At 37.6% G+C, this 15,772-nt stretch overlaps 1 protein-coding gene across 1 annotated transcript; it reads right to left on the bottom strand.

The window, feature by feature from the left end:
* Positions 1-4,243: 4,243 nt before the first annotated feature.
* On the bottom strand, positions 4,244-15,344 carry Mmp13 (matrix metallopeptidase 13). Its single transcript, XM_021172251.1, has 10 exons — positions 15,187-15,344; positions 14,858-15,099; positions 13,821-13,969; positions 13,530-13,655; positions 10,920-11,081; positions 9,580-9,697; positions 8,643-8,776; positions 7,311-7,470; positions 6,642-6,745; positions 4,244-5,553 (listed from the first exon to the last, which is right to left on the bottom strand). The coding sequence occupies exons 1-10, from the start codon at positions 15,307-15,309 to the stop codon at positions 5,453-5,455; spliced, it is 1,419 nt and encodes a 472-aa protein (XP_021027910.1). The 5' UTR covers positions 15,310-15,344; the 3' UTR covers positions 4,244-5,452.
* Positions 15,345-15,772: the final 428 nt, after the last annotated feature.

Below are 15,772 nucleotides of genomic sequence, written 5' to 3'. Positions count from 1 at the left end.
GGGGCACTTCATACTCATTAAAGGTAAAATCTTCCAAGATGAACTCTCAATCCTGAATATCTATGCTCCAAATGCAAGGGCATTCACAGTCATTAAAGAAACGCAAGTAAAGCTCAAAGCACACATTGCACTGCACACAGTAATACTGGGAGACTTTAACACCCCACTCTCATCAATGGACAGATCCTGGAAATAGAAACTAAACAAAGACATAGTGAAACTAACAGAAGTTATGAAACAAATGGATTTAACAGATATTTACAGAACATTTTATCCTAAAGCAAAAGAATATACCTTTTTCTCCACACCTCATGGTACCTTCTCCAAAATTGACCATATAATTGGTCACAAAACAGGCCTCAACAGATATAAAAATATTGAAATTATCCCATGCATCCTCTCAGATCACCATGGACTAAGGCTAAACTTCAATAACAACATAAATAATAAAAAGCCAACCTTCACATGGAAGCTGAACTCAATGATACCTTGGTCAAGGAAGAAATAATGAAAGAAATTAAAGACTTTCTAGAGCTTAATGAAAATGAAGGCACAACATACCCAAACCTATGGAACACAATTAAAGCAGTCCTAAGAATAAAACTCTTAGCTCTGAGTGCATCCAGAAAGAAATTAGAGTGAGCACACACTAGCAGCTTGACAGCACACCTAAAAGCTCTAGAACAAAAGGAAGTAAATTCACTCAAGAGTAGTAGATGGCAGGAAATAATCAAAGTTAGGGATAAAATCAATCAAGTAGAAACAAAAAGAAATATACAAAGAATCAACCAAACCAGGAGCTGGATTTTTGAGAAGAATGACAAGATAGATAAACCCTTAGCCAGACTAACTAGAGGACACAGGGATAGTATCCTAATTAACAAAATCAGAAATTAAAAAGAAGATATAACAACAGAACCTGAGGAAATCCAAAGCATCATGAGATCCTACTTCAAAAGGCTTTATTCAACAAAACTGGAAAACTTGGATGAAATGGACAATTTTCTAGACAGATACCAAGTACCAAAGTTAAATCAGAATCAGATTAACAATCCCAACAGCCCCATATCCCCTAAAGAAATAGAAGCAGTCATTAATAGTCTCCCTACCAAAAAAAGCTCAGGACCAGATGGATTTAGTGCAGAGTTCTATCAGAACTTCAAAGAAGACCTAATTCCAGTTCTTCTCAAACTATTCCACAAAATAGAAACAGAAGGTACTCTACCCAATTCATTCTACGAAGCCACAATTACTCTGATACCTAAATCACACAAAGACCCAATAAAGAAAGAGAACTTCAGACCAATATCCATTACGAATTTCGATGCAAAAATACTCAATAAAATTCTCGCAAACTGAATCCAAGAACACATCAAAACGTTCATCCATCATGATCAAGGGATCCTTCATCTCAGGGATGCACGCATGGTTTAATATACAGAAATCCATCAACATAATCCATTACATAAACAAAGTCAAAGACAAAAACCACATGATCATCTCTTTAGATGCTGAGAAAGCATTTGACAAAATACAACACCCATTCATGATAAAAGTCTTGGAACGATGAGGAATTCAAGGCACATACCTAAACATAATGAAAGCAATATACAGTAAACCTGTAGCCAACATCAAACTAAATGGAGAGAAACTTGAAGCAATTTCATTAATATCAGGGATTAGACAAGGCTGCCCACTTTCTATTCAATATAGTACCTATCCAATAGAGTACTCAAAGTCCTAGCCAGAGTAATTAGACAACAAAAGGAGATCAGGGGGCTACAAATTGGAAAGGAAGAAGTCAAATATCACTATTTGCATATAATATAATAGTATATGTAAGTGACCCTAAAAATTCCACCAGAGAACTCCTAAACCTGATAAAACGCTTCAGTGAAGTAGCTGGATATAAATTAACTCAAACAAATCAGTGGCCTTTCTCTACACAAAGGATAAACAGGATGAGAAAGAAATTAGGGAAACATCAACCTTCACAATAGTCACAAATAGTATAAAATACCTTGGTGTGACTCTAACTAAGGAAGTGAAAGATCTGTATGATAAGAACTTCAAGTCTCTGAAGAAAGTAATTGAAGACGATCTCAGAAGATGGAATGATCTCCTATGCACCTATGCACATGGATTGGCAGGATTAATATAGTAAAAATGGCTATCTTGCCAAAAGGAATGTACAGATTCAATGCAATCCCCATGAAAATTCCAACTCAATTCTTCACAGAGTTAGAAAGGGCAATTTGCAAATTCATCTGGAATAACAAAAAAAAAAACCTAGGATAGCAAAAACTATTCTCAACAATAAAAGAATGTCTAGTGGAATCACCATCCCTGACCTCAAGCTGTACTACAGAACAATTGTGATAAAAATTGCATGGTTCTGGTACAGCAACAGACAGATCAATGGAATAGAATTGAAGACCCAGAAATGAACCCACACACCTATGGTCACTTGATCTTTGACAAGGGAGTTAAAACCATCCAGTGGAAAAAAGCCAGCATTTTCAACAAATGGTGATGGCTCACATGGTGGTTATCATGTAGAAGAATTCGAATTGATCCATTCTTATCTACTTGTACTAACGTCAAATCTAAGGGATCAAGGAATTCCACATAAAACCAGAGACACTGAAACTTATAGAGGAGAAAGTGGGGGAAAGTTTTGAAGATATGGACACAGGAGAAAAATTCCTGAACAGAACAGCAATGGCTTATGTGTAAAATCGAGAATCAACAAATGGGACCTCATAAAAATTGCAAAGCTTCTGTAAGGCAAAAAACACTGTCAATAAGACAAAAAGGCCACCAACAGACTGGGAAAGTATCTTTACCAATCCTAAATCAGATAGGGTACTAATATTCAAAAAATATATAAAACACTCAAGAAAATGGACTCCAGAAAATCAAATGACCCTATTTAAAAATGGGCTACAGAGCTAAACAAAGAATTCTCAACTGAGGAATACAGAATGGCTGAGAAGCACCTGAAAAAATGGTCAACATCCTTAATCAACAGGGAAATGCAAATCAGAACAACCCTGAGATTCCACCTCACACCANTCAGAATGGCTAAGATCAAAAATTCAGGTGACAGCTGATGCTGGAAAGGATGTGGAGAAAGAGGAACCTTCATTGTTGGTGGGATTGCAAGCTGGTACAACCACTCTGGAAATCAGTCTGGCGGTTCCTCAGAAAATTGGACATAGTACTACCACAAGATCGAGTAATACCACTTCTGGGCATATTCCCATAAGATGTTCCAACTTGTAATACGGACACTTGCTCCATTATGTTCATAGCAGCCTTATTTATAATAGCCAGAAGCTGGTAAGAACCCAGATGTCCCTCAATAGACGAATGGATACAGAAAATGTGGTACATTTACACAGTGGAGTACTACTCAGCAATTAAAAACAATGAATATATGAAATTCCTAGCTAAATGGTTGGACCTGGAGGGCATCATCCTGAGTGAGGTAACCCAGTCACAAAAGAACACACATGATATGCACTCACTGATAAGTGGATATTAGCCCAGAAACTTAGAATACCTAAGATACAATTTTCAAAATACATGAAACTCAAGAAGGATGAACCAAAGTGTGGATACTTCATTCCTTCTTAGAATAGGGAACAAAATACCCATGGAAGGGGTTACAGAGACAAAGTTCTGAGCTGAGGGGGAAGGCAGGACCATCCAGAGACTTCCCGTCCGGGGATCCATCCCATACAACCACCAAACTCATACACTATTGCATATGCCAGCAAGATTTTGCTGACAGGACCCTGATATAGCTGTCTCTTGTGAGGCTATGCCAGTGCCTGGCAAATTCAGAAGTGGATGCTCACAGTCATCTATTGGATGGAACACAGGGCCCCTAATGAAGGAGCTAGAGAAAGTACCTAGGGAGCTAAAGGGGTCTGCAACCTTATAAGAGGAACAACAATATGAACTAATCAGTACCCCCCAAGAGCTGTGTCTCTAGTTGCATATATAGCAGAGGATGGTCTAGTCGGCCATCAATGGGAGGAGAGGCCCTTGGTCTTGTGAAGATCATATGCCCCAGTACAGGGGAATGCCAGGAAGTAGGAGTGGGTGGGTTTGGGATCAGGGCAGGGGGAGGGTATAGAGGACTTTTGAGATAGGATTTGAAATGTAAATGAAGAAAATATCTAATAAAAAAAGAAAATTTGAATTATCCAAAAATTAAATGCACCAAATAGCAAGGTCTGCTGAAAACACTTATTTTTATTAGAAACAACATAAATACAGTGTAACATATTGTTCAAAAACACAGTTCTTTTGTATTTTCCCAGTTTAACAAACACTGCCTCATGACACAATAGTTTTTCATATATCAGTAAGCACCGAGTGTTACTCGCTAAGGAACGCAGAGAGGGATTAACAAACATGGTGGAGCACAAAGGAGTGGTCTCAAAAGGGTGACTGACCAGCGGGCACAGTCTTTATTCTGGCTTGCTGTGTCTTAACTGGATCTACTTCTACATACGATTTTTGCCTTAGCTCCTGTCACACAAGTTACTAGAAAAGAGACTATGTATCAAAGAGTCTATAGGTCATTAAAACAAGTGGGTAGATAAGCTTGAAACATTAGTTTTATTCTAAAATAGTCAAATAATTCATGAAAAAGCTATGGCATTGCTTACGTATCTTATAGCAATTTTTTGACTTTTCACATTATGACCTTTTCAATGCCTAAAATATTTAATAAAAAGAGAAATCCTCCATTTCTCTCTCAATATCTTCTACCAGTGTGCACAGCCTTGAGTAATGACCAACATAAAAATTAAGCCAAATGTAAGGCCACCTCCACTGTCTTTGTAGTGGCTGTTATCCCCTTTCTTTAGTGACTTTGGTATTTTCTTATTGGTTGTATAAAAGTGGATGTAAATCTGAACGCTCACAGTGAAAAGCTGAAATTTCTCTTTGGAAAGTTGTCTGTTAACGTGCATTTTATAGGCATTTCCCTTTATCTGTGCTCATTTGTGGCTCCCCATACAGGAACTCTCACAATTTTCATGTTTCTAAGTGTATACTTTTTTGTAAAGACAATTCAGTTATATAAATATGATTTATTTTATGTCTGTTAGGCTTTTAAAAATAAATATATTAATAATTATGCATGCTCTCAAAAGCAGATGGACCCCATGTTTGCTGTGGGTTATTATCAATCTTGTTTCTTCATAGCATGCAAGAATCAGGTGATCCTTGGGGTTCTCAATTGCATTACTTTAAAATTCTTCAATGTGGTTCCAGCCACGCATAGTCATATAGATACTGTGTGCTCAAAGATAACTTACTGAAGCTCGTTCACAGAACTAAGCTCTCCTCTGATATCTCCACCCCCCTCCCACCCCATACACCTGAAAGTATTCCGAATACTCTCTGGGAGATAAATAACAACTTTGAAAGATGCTTAACACCACAATATGGAATTTGTTGGCATGACTCTCACAATGCGATTACTCCATATACTGTATTCAAACTGTATGGGCCCATTGAAAAAGTAGATATAGCCTAGGAAGAAAGAGAACAAAAGAAAGAATCTCAGACTTTAAAAATATTAGGATTTACAACAGCTAAGATTGGAGATTTAATCTGTGATAATCCTTTGCTAAATATTCAATTGGTTACTTAGATAGCAAACAAAATAACCTGATTAGAATCAATGAGAATTTTACTTAGTTACTACCAAGTGTGTGAACAACAGATGTTGAACCTCAGGATGACCTTAAATTACATGTAAAAGTGTCAAGAGGCAGAGGGTTATGTCCAAATTCAAATTAGGGCTGGAGTGGAGAGTAATTTATAAAAATTCATAATTATCATAACTATACAGTTATTTTTGCTTTAATTACAATGGGAATTATCAATTACAATTGGTTACTGCAGTGCCCGAGATTCACCAGCAACCCACCAGGGCATGCCAGGCTGGCTCTTCATTAAGTTTTATACCTTTCAATCTTTATTTTTTAAAAGGCTACCAGAGTTTTAATGCATTGCTTATAGTTTAAAGGATATATGACAATAAAAATCAGGGAAGCCAGCAATCTGAGGGAGGAACATGGGAAGGGTTAAGGGAGGATAAAGAAGCAGGGGAAATTATGTAAGTATACTCTAATTAGAGGTATTTTTAAAAAATATATAAATATTCATAGATTACATAAATTATGCACTAGAATTAACTGTTTTGTTACAAGTTCTAGTTTTGAACGTTAGTATTCAGAGATAATTCCCATTGTAATTAAAGCAAAAATAACTGTATAGTTGTGATAATTATGAATCTTTATAAATTACTCTCCACTCCAGCCCTAATTTGAATTTGGACATAACCCTCTGCCTCTTGACACTTTTACATGTAATTTAAGGTCATCCTGAGGTTCAACATCTGTTGTTCACACACTTGGTAGTAACTTAGTAAAATTCTCATTGATTCTAATCAGGTTATTTTGTTTGCTATCTAAGTAATCACACAGAAACAATTAATACCTTAGTGACCATGCATATATAAGCCATTTGAATTCTTTATTAAAATTCTTTGTATATGAAAAACGTCTAAGGGACCAGAAGCCCTTTTATAAAATCAGTGCAATGTAACTACTTACCATTTTTCTCATAGACAGCATCTACTTTGTTGCCAATTCCAGGGAATTCCTCTTCTATGAGGCGGGGATAATCTTTGTCCATAGTCTGGTTAACATCATCATAACTGTTTAATAAGAAAAAGAAAGTTGTATTTATCAAAAATGCAGGAGAGAGGATAACAAGAAGGAGAATTTAGGCAAAGAATTAGAAGGAACAAAATTGCCAAAATTAAAAGATGACTTCGTCTAATGAAGAAATGTATGGATGGGAGAAAATAAATATTATGGATGGTCTGTATGTGCATGAGATGTGTGTGTGTGTGTATGTGTGTGTGTGTGTGTGTGTGTGTGTGTGTGTGTGTGTGTGTGTGTGTGTGAAATGGGTTCTCGAGAGCTCATGTGGGCCTTAGTACCAGGAGGAGCTGACATGGAACAGGAATTGTGCACATCCAAAATAAAGCATGAGAGGGTATGGAAGGGGAGCGGAAGGCAGACCACAATGGATGAACAAACTACAATGTCACATATGGAATAACTGAAACTCAGGGCTTTGTGTGCTAACTTAAATATATAAACATATCAGTAAAACCACCCCTGTGACTGAAAACAAAGTATGGGAAATGGTTGAGAGCAGCAGCAACTGCAGATGCCAACTCTGCCCCATACGTGGTGGGAAGAGGGATACCTCACCTCCACACGTGGTTCTCGGAGAAGAAGAGGGTCTTCCCTGTGTTCTCAAAGTGAACCGCAGCGCTCAGTCTCTTCACCTCTTTTGGAAATCCCAGGTCAGATATTTTTCTGGGATAACCTTCCAGAATGTCATAACCATTCAGAGCCCAGAATTTTCTCCCTAGAATCAGTGAAAGAGCCATTTTAATTACCAAGGAGCGTACGTCAAGGTATGGGCATGTAAGCATTTAGTGACATGGAAAACTGTAAGAAGTAATATACTCAACACTGGTGACCTCCATGTGTCTGAAATAAACAGAAACCTCCTTCCAACAAAGACAGGATTTAAGTCTGGGATTTCCTGTTTATCAAAATAGTCAGCCAAACATCACAACAAATTGGAGCTGAATGAAAATTTACTAAATTTACTAAAATTTCTAAATAAGGAATAACTAGGACAGTGAAATGGATTCAAAATTCAAGTTTTATATCAGTAAAAAGTTTTTTTTCTTTAGAAAGCAGCTACATTCATGTACAAGAGTCAAGCAATAGGAATGCCATTGGCAGAACGTTATGTGGTACATTGTGGTCATTAACCCAGGGTAGCATTTTCATCCCCCTACTCCCACCCCATGATTACATAGTAGGGGCTGGAGAGATGGCTTATGGGTAAGAATGCCTGCTGTGGAAGCTCGAGGACCTTTTCTCAGATTCTGAGCACTCATATCAGAAGCCAGGCACTTAGCACTCTAGCACTTGAGATCAGGGGTGTAAACAAAAGGACCCTAAGGGATAACAGGACAGTCAGCCTAGTAGGGGAATAAAAGAAGCAGAACATAAAAGTATATCTAGGTTCTGCCTCAAATGTGTATAAACCCGGTGAAGGACTAGAAAAGTAGATCTTTTCTAGTCTAATAAGTATGAACTTATTAATAGAGAAGAGAATCTTGCTTAATTTTTTCCTGCATTTTCAAAATACGCACTATGTTTCTGTGGCATGCTATTTAAGATTAAAAGAGAAACCGGAAATGAATGTGACAGAGCAAAGAATAAGCGTGATGACAATGACCTTTCCCCTTTTTCCTTTGCGTTGCTGGGGATCAAACCCAGAAGCTCAATGTGCTAGGCACTGAGCATGCTTCCATCCCATGATATAAACCTTTTTACATACCAAACTAAGGACATTTGGTAGAACCGGCACAGGCGCTTTATAATTTTCCTATGTTATACTGTTTTCTAAATCTAGATATTATTTTGGTAATGGTCTTGTTACTAAGTCTCTGGTAATATCAAGTTTATCACCCAATTATGTCATGTTGGCCACTTGGAAAGCCTCCCTAATGGCAGTCTTACCTCTAAAGATAAACATAAGGTCACGGGATGGATGTTCATATGCAGCATCCACATGGTTGGGAAGTTCTGGCCAAAAGGACTTTGTCAAAAATAGCTCAGCCTCAACCTGCTGAGGGTGCAGGCGCCAGAAGAATCTAAAGCAAATGGCAAAATAGTTTGTTAAATTAAGTGAAATAATTCTATCCTGCTGATGACCACTATCGACATCAATGCAGACAAGGCACTACAACTCATAAAAGGGAAAAGAGTTAGCCATTTGTAGCCAGAGGTCTTCTCATTTGAAATGTCACAGAGCCTTAGGAAAGGCTCTAAACTTCCTTTGGGTCGAAACCATGCTTTATTCAACTTTGTAAATATTTAGAGTGGCAAGCAACGTTGCCATGCACTGTTAGGTCCTAAGAATGCATCTTCCATGATCTCAAGAGCCATGCAAACTGATAAAGAGGAAACACCGTGGAGCATGGAATTAGATTCATAACAGAGGTGTGGGAGATGCTATCAGGCCACACGTGGAGTCATGATGCATGAAGAGATTAACACACAAGCAGGCTGCTCCCACATACAAATTTGAAGTTAATATTTCACTTATCATTACCTATAGTTTCTATTATAAATCACTCCCTCTTTGAAAATTCCAGCATAGGTATTTGAATCAGTCTCTCCATCTTGAAAGAGAGTAGTGCGACTATTGGTAAATTTACTAATGCAGAATTACTTTCAATACATTTTCATGTCTCCCAAGCATATTAGATTTATATTTTTCCTTTATCTTATTAAGATTTATCCACCAGTTATTTGATCTAAAACATGCAAGTAAAGTGCCCTGGGGTCTACTGCTTCTGTGTTACCCTTGGGAAGTTTGACAGGTGCTTTGGTACTTGGCAGACAGAGTTTTACCAGATTTTACGCAGATTTGACAAAGGAATCTTAAGAATACCTGTCTTTAAAGATCATGGTTTCTCCTCGGAGACTGGTAATGGCATCAAGGGATAGAGCTGGGTCACACTTCTCTGGTGTTTTGGGATGTTTAGGGTTGGGGTCTTCATCTCCTGGACCTGCAGTGACAAAGCAGATAAGAGAACTTTCCCAGTGTCCTGAGCCACAGGTGGAGCTGATTCTTCTGGGAAGAGCAGGAAAGGGCTCCTTGCAGGAAGGTCAGTAGTTTTTGAACTCTTATTCCAATACCCAGCAGCCCCCGCTTCTTTTCTGCAGGGTGCCATCCTTCTGTTCTCACTGCTGTCAACCTCTTCAGAATTCTTCTGAACTATAAATGAACATTCTTTGAAGTTGATAATAAAAATCCAAGGTAAACCCAAACCCTGAAACCATTTCTGCCACACAGTAACAGCCTACTATGTACCCTCAGAAAGCACACTGCTCTAAGTCCAGTTCTCCAGATCTCCACACAGATCCTTCTTTGACAGTTTCAATAAATATTGATGTCAGTTGACTTTGCTTTACCAGTTTGCTACACTGCAGCTCATCTAGCTGCGACCTCTCACATGTTTTATAACTTTTCCACAGCTCACATGTTGGGCAGTAACCCCATACTGATTTTCCCTCTACATAATTCTGTCCACAACACCGTGGTCAAAACTTGGTGGAATTAAGAATTACAAAATAAACTTGCAAAGTTCCTTTGCCACCATCACGTTTATGCCTTTAGCCACATAAACTGTAATAGTCTGTTTTAATCCAGAGGTGTAACAGTGGGCTAGGGTGGTATGAACAAGTTTTCTGAGCTAATTCTCCAAGAGCATTTGTACTGCTATGAGCAGTGGCTGTAATTCTATTTATGACACAGAACCCAGAAATAACTGTTTGGGTTGACATTTAATTGTTTTGTAAATATTATTGGAAAAATGGATGAAAAAGAGGAAATTCCTCATTGCAGATGTTCATTAAAAACCACCAAAGGCCCTCAAGAGGTTCTTCTGGCAGCAAACTGCAATGTTTGAACAATGTCAGAATTTACAAGCGCTGTTTATATTCTCCTCTTCATCATTAGCTCTGCTGCTGTGCACAGAGTCTTTAAACTCAACAGAGGTCAGAAGCTTCATAATTTAAATGGGAATAAGAGTATAAATACAAGGAAGAGCAGCCTGGAAAACAGAAATGAATTGTTTTCTACCCAGACAAGCAGTTTGATTCAGAAAGATTGATCCTCTCTCGTTTTGAAAACATGATAAATGAATTTTTAGTGTAGAAAGAAAGGGTACAACTATTTGCCAATGTAACTATGTTCATCAGTTTTGCAACTGGTAGATTAATTTTTACCATAAAGAGACTGGATTCCTTGAACGTCATCATCAGGAAGCATGAAATGACTTTTGCCAGTGTAGGTATAGATGGGAAACATCAGGGCTCCTGGGTCCTTGGAGTGGTCCAGACCTAGGGAGTGGCCAAGCTCATGGGCAGCAACAATAAACAAGTTGTAGCCTGTAAGAAAAACAAGAAACAATGAGAAAGCAAGACCCTCCAGTGAGGGGAAGATGAAGGAAACTCTAATCTCTCCATACTCTTATAGTTAGTGATCAGTAGCTTAAAGGAAGAGTCAAAGTGTTGATTCAAAATAGTAATCTTTATTACTATAAGAGCTATATCTCGCTCCATGAAGAATCAGTTACCTACAGTGGTATCAACAGCTTTCTCCCAGATAATTAGTTGTCAGTAGAGAATAGAATAGTTCTGATTTTTCTCTGTCTTCTCTAGCCAGGTTAAGGGAGAAGACAGAAATGATCCAGAATCAGCCATATGGGGGTCATATGAGGTCCCACATAGCTCTAGGCTTAGCTTAGACCATTATTCAGAGGGATAATGAACATGCTACTGTATTTCCACTTTTCCTCTAATAACTCTCTGCCAACTTTTAGACTGTTATTTTAAATTGTATGAGTGCATGGTAAATGGAAAATGCTGGGGATGTATCTCAGTAGTAGAGCATTTGCCTCATATTCACAAAGGCCCAATCTCCAGCACCACAAAAAGGGATGCCCCAAGACAGATGAGAGGGGGAGCTCGAGCCAGTGTTTTATTTGCTCATTAAATATACTTTGTTATCAGAGCCAATATGTAAAGAAAATGAACTGACTTGCACTCAAAGGTCACATGGTTGGGATGAACAATAATTATTGCAGTGAATAGTAATTAGTCACTTAACTATTTTAACCTTCATCTGAAAACTTAAGTCAGATTTTTCCTGTATATATTTTCAATTATTTCAACTAAACATTTCAAACCTGTGATTCATGTAAGAGTCTGAATCTGGGACTTACTGTGACTTTTAACAATACTAGCTGCTCTTCTCAGGAAACCCACTCTTCTTATGAGATATTAAAAGCATGAATATGTAAACCATCCCCTCCCCCTCCAGAGACAGGTTAAAAGTATTGGAGAGGTGGCATTCATTGTGAATGGGCCAATTTTACTCTCACTTGGGCAGGAACCCATTCACTCATTCATTCATTATTTACTTATTTACTCTCTTGAATTTTTTGAGACAGAGGCTCCCAATAAAACTCAGACTGATCCCAAATTCATGATCTAGCTTCAGCCTCCTGAGAGCTGGGATTATAGCTGTACAACAACCATGGCTTCCATTTTATTTAAGTAAATAATAAAAAACAACTTTTATGATGATTGTTCTTAGTTGCTCTAACTCAGAATCTCTCTTGTTCCAAAGCTAAACCTTACTTTGAATATTCTGAGGCTGTTCTTGGTAAGTTAATATCCCAATTATTTTAAGCTTTTAAAAACAAGAAGTAGCTGAGAATGGTAGCTACAGAATCACAGATCTAACTACTGAGAGAATTTATTGAACACTTATTTTCATTTTACTCTCATAAATACAACCACAACTGCACACCAGCTATTTTGAGTAAGATGTCACCTTGTTTTTGAAAAGCAGTGTTTATAAATGAGTGCTGAGTCGGGCAGTGGTGGCACATGCCTTTTATCCCAGCACTTGGGAGGGAGAGGCAGATTTCTGAGTTCGAGGCCAGCCTGGTCTACAGAGTGAGTTCCAGGACAGCCAAGACTAACTATACAGAGAAACCCTGTCTCAAAAAAAAAAAAAAAAAAAAACCAAAAAAAAAAAAAAAAAAGAAAGTAAAAAAAAAAAAAAAAAAAAAAAAAAATAAATAAATGCTGTAGAAAGTCTGAGACAAGTAACATGCCTAATGAGGTATAGAAGTTTAACTAGCCTATGTCATTAATATTTCAGCCAAAANAGCACTTGGGAGGGAGAGGCAGATTTCTGAGTTCGAGGCCAGCCTGGTCTACAGAGTGAGTTCCAGGACAGCCAAGACTAACTATACAGAGAAACAAAATCACTGAAAAAAAAAAAAAAAAAAACCAAAAAACAAAAAAAGTAAGTAAGTAAGTAAATAAATAAATAAATAAATAAATAAATAAATGCTGTAGAAAGTCTGAGACAAGTAACATGCCTAATGAGGTATAGAAGTTTAACTAGCCTATGTCATTAATATTTCAGCCAAAAAAAAAAAGTCTATTTCAAATAACATCCAATATAGTTGTGGGCCATAGCACCAGCCATAATAGTTTTTAGAGATAGATTTATAAAAAATTATATTTCTTTAACCAGCAAAACTGTAATCCAAAGAAATAAACAGAACCATGCCTAAAGGAGAAGATGTTTGACCCCATTTCAAAAAGAATATCCTTGAGGTCATAGCAAGAAATTTCATATAATTTATTCATATTTAATGATTTGTTCAAAAACATTTGGTGTGGCACCAATTCACACAAAATATATTTTTGTTATTTTAGAAAGCATAATCAGATGCTAAACACAATCTGCTTGTATGCTTTCTAACTGTGTCAGAGAGACTACATCCAGGAACATGAGCTAAGTTAAAGGAAGATTACCTTTAGAACTGCTTGTCCAGGTTTCATCATCATCAAAATGGGCATCCCCACCATAGTTTGGTCCAGGAGGAAAAGCGTGTGCCAGAAGACCAGAAGGCCCGTCAAATGGGTAGAAGTCACCATGTTCTATGCAGACAGCAAGAGTTAGAGTCCCATTATATATACTGTGCCTGACTTGGCAGCTTTTTCAAATGCTTTGAAATTGGTTAAAAAAAAAAAAGGAATAAAAAAAAATGAAAGCAAGGAAGGATTAGTGTATGAGCATGTGTCTAAATAACTCCACACCCTTACCTTTAGTCCCAAAAGATATCATGATGTCAGCAGTGCCATCATAGATTCTGGTGAAATTCAATGGTGTCACATCAGACCAGACCTTGAAGGCTTTTCTGAAGGCCTTCTCCACTTCAGAATGGGACATATCAGGAGTATAGTTCACAATCCTATTCAACATAGAAAATGTCAGTTAAACTTTGAAAGGTTAAAACTGTTTGTAAAACATACTCTCTTAGGGGCTGGTGAGATGGCTCAGTGGCTAAGAGCACTGGCTGCTCTCCCAGAGGTCCTGAGTTCATTTCCCAGCAATCACAAGGTGGCTCACAATCATTCATAGGGCTATAGGGAGATCTGATGTCCTCTTCAGGCAGGTGGCTGTATATGCAGCAGAACACTTATACATTAAATAAATACATTAAACAAACAAACAACATAAAACAAAAAAAGCAAACATACTTTCTTAGAATATGGCTTTTCAACTTGAAATGGCTGCTTTAAAGTTTCTACTAGATATAATAGGTGCTTTAAAAGAATTAAATTCAAGAGTTTTGTCAAATATTTAATCACTGTCAAATAAATAAATACCGTGGCACCTTAAATTTAACATATTAAATATAACATTGTTGGCAGCTAACATCTGGCACTGTAGGGTCTGAGGAAAGAGTGGAACCCTCTATGTTCAGGAACATCATCATAAATACAGCAAATTTTTTAAAATTTCTTCCCTGACTTGTGGTTTCATTTCTACAAGAAATATCTTGAGACACTCACCAAAAATAATGTTGGGGCTGGCATTGAGATAATAGGTCTTACTAATTTATTCGTTTTTAATGTTGACTTACAGAACTCATTTAGAAATACTACGTGTAATATAAACTTTTTAATTTTGCAGAAAAATGCAATCAGATATTAAATATAACTTACTTCTGTACTTCTTAACCTTGTATTACAGCTAATTCTGAACTGAATCTCCAGTTAACTACTCCAGGCCTACTTAATGTCGAACACGTAGAAGAAAAGAGTAACATATGTGAGGGGCAGAGCCTCTGCTTTACCTGTAAGTTAAGTTTGTTTGGGACCATTTGAGTGTTCGAGGGAAAACATTGTATTCACCCACATCAGGCACTCCACATCTTGGTTTTCTCATGATATCTAAGGTGGGATCATCAAGTTTGCCAGTCACTTCTAAGCCAAAGAAAGACTGCATTTCTCGGAGCCTGTCAACTGTGGAGGTCACTGTAGACTTCTTCAGGATTCCCGCAAGAGTCACAGGATGGTAGTATGATTTCAAGTAGTGCTAGAAAAGAGACCAAAATAACCAGCTTTTAAGAGAATAGAGACTTGAGAAATGCACTACCGTGCCATTCTTGGCAGAATACAGTACCTCTGCAAACACAAGGTCTTCCTCAGACAGGTCATCATCATCATCATCACCATAGGGAAGGGGCAGGGACCAACAGGGAGTCCAGCTCAACAAGAAGAAGGTGGCCAGGATAGCTGAATTCATGGTGCCCAGCAGTGCCTGGAGTCTCTCCTTCCCAGGGCAAGCATCTTCTATTTTATAGCATGATAGTGATGAGTCACCACTTCGGGGTGTGGGTTGACTTCCTAGTGAGGCAAAGGTAAACATGCTTACATGGTATTTTTTTTTTCTTCCTAAGTGTGGTTTGTGGCAGAATCTGAGGGAAATGGAAAATGAAGGCATCTCTACTTTCAGTGGGGGAATATCAAAACTCATCTGGCAAAATAAACAGCCTCAGCATTTTCATGGATATAGTGGGGAGAAGCAGCAGCTAGTATATTTTTTACTTCACTGGACAAAAATGTTGTCTTCCTTTTATAGGGAAAACAGCTACTCTGAGTTTTTCATGTAATAATAATAGCAAAGTAAAATGTTTATTCCTGTAAGGAAAGACAAAGTTCTGTCCACAAAATGGTTATAGATTGATGAGTTCTCAACTCTATTCTGT

This window comes from Mus caroli, chromosome 9 (genome assembly GCF_900094665.2).
Source record: "Mus caroli chromosome 9, CAROLI_EIJ_v1.1, whole genome shotgun sequence".
In the NCBI taxonomy this organism is placed as follows: Eukaryota; Metazoa; Chordata; class Mammalia; order Rodentia; family Muridae; genus Mus; species Mus caroli.
The sequence above is the reverse complement of the archived record's forward strand: the minus strand, read 5'-3'. Positions and strand labels throughout refer to the sequence as shown.

Coding starts and splice junctions, on each gene's coding strand:
- Mmp13 (XM_021172251.1), bottom strand. CDS start 15,309: ATGAATTCAGCTATCCTGGCCACCTTCTTCTTGTTGAGCTGGACTCCC. Junction 6,746..7,310: donor TCCGAGAACCACGTGTGGAG/GTGAGGTATCCC, acceptor CTTATTAAACAG/TTATGATGATGTTAACCAGA. Junction 5,554..6,641: donor TGCTGTCTATGAGAAAAATG/GTAAGTAGTTAC, acceptor CTTTCTTCCTAG/GCTATATCTACTTTTTCAAT.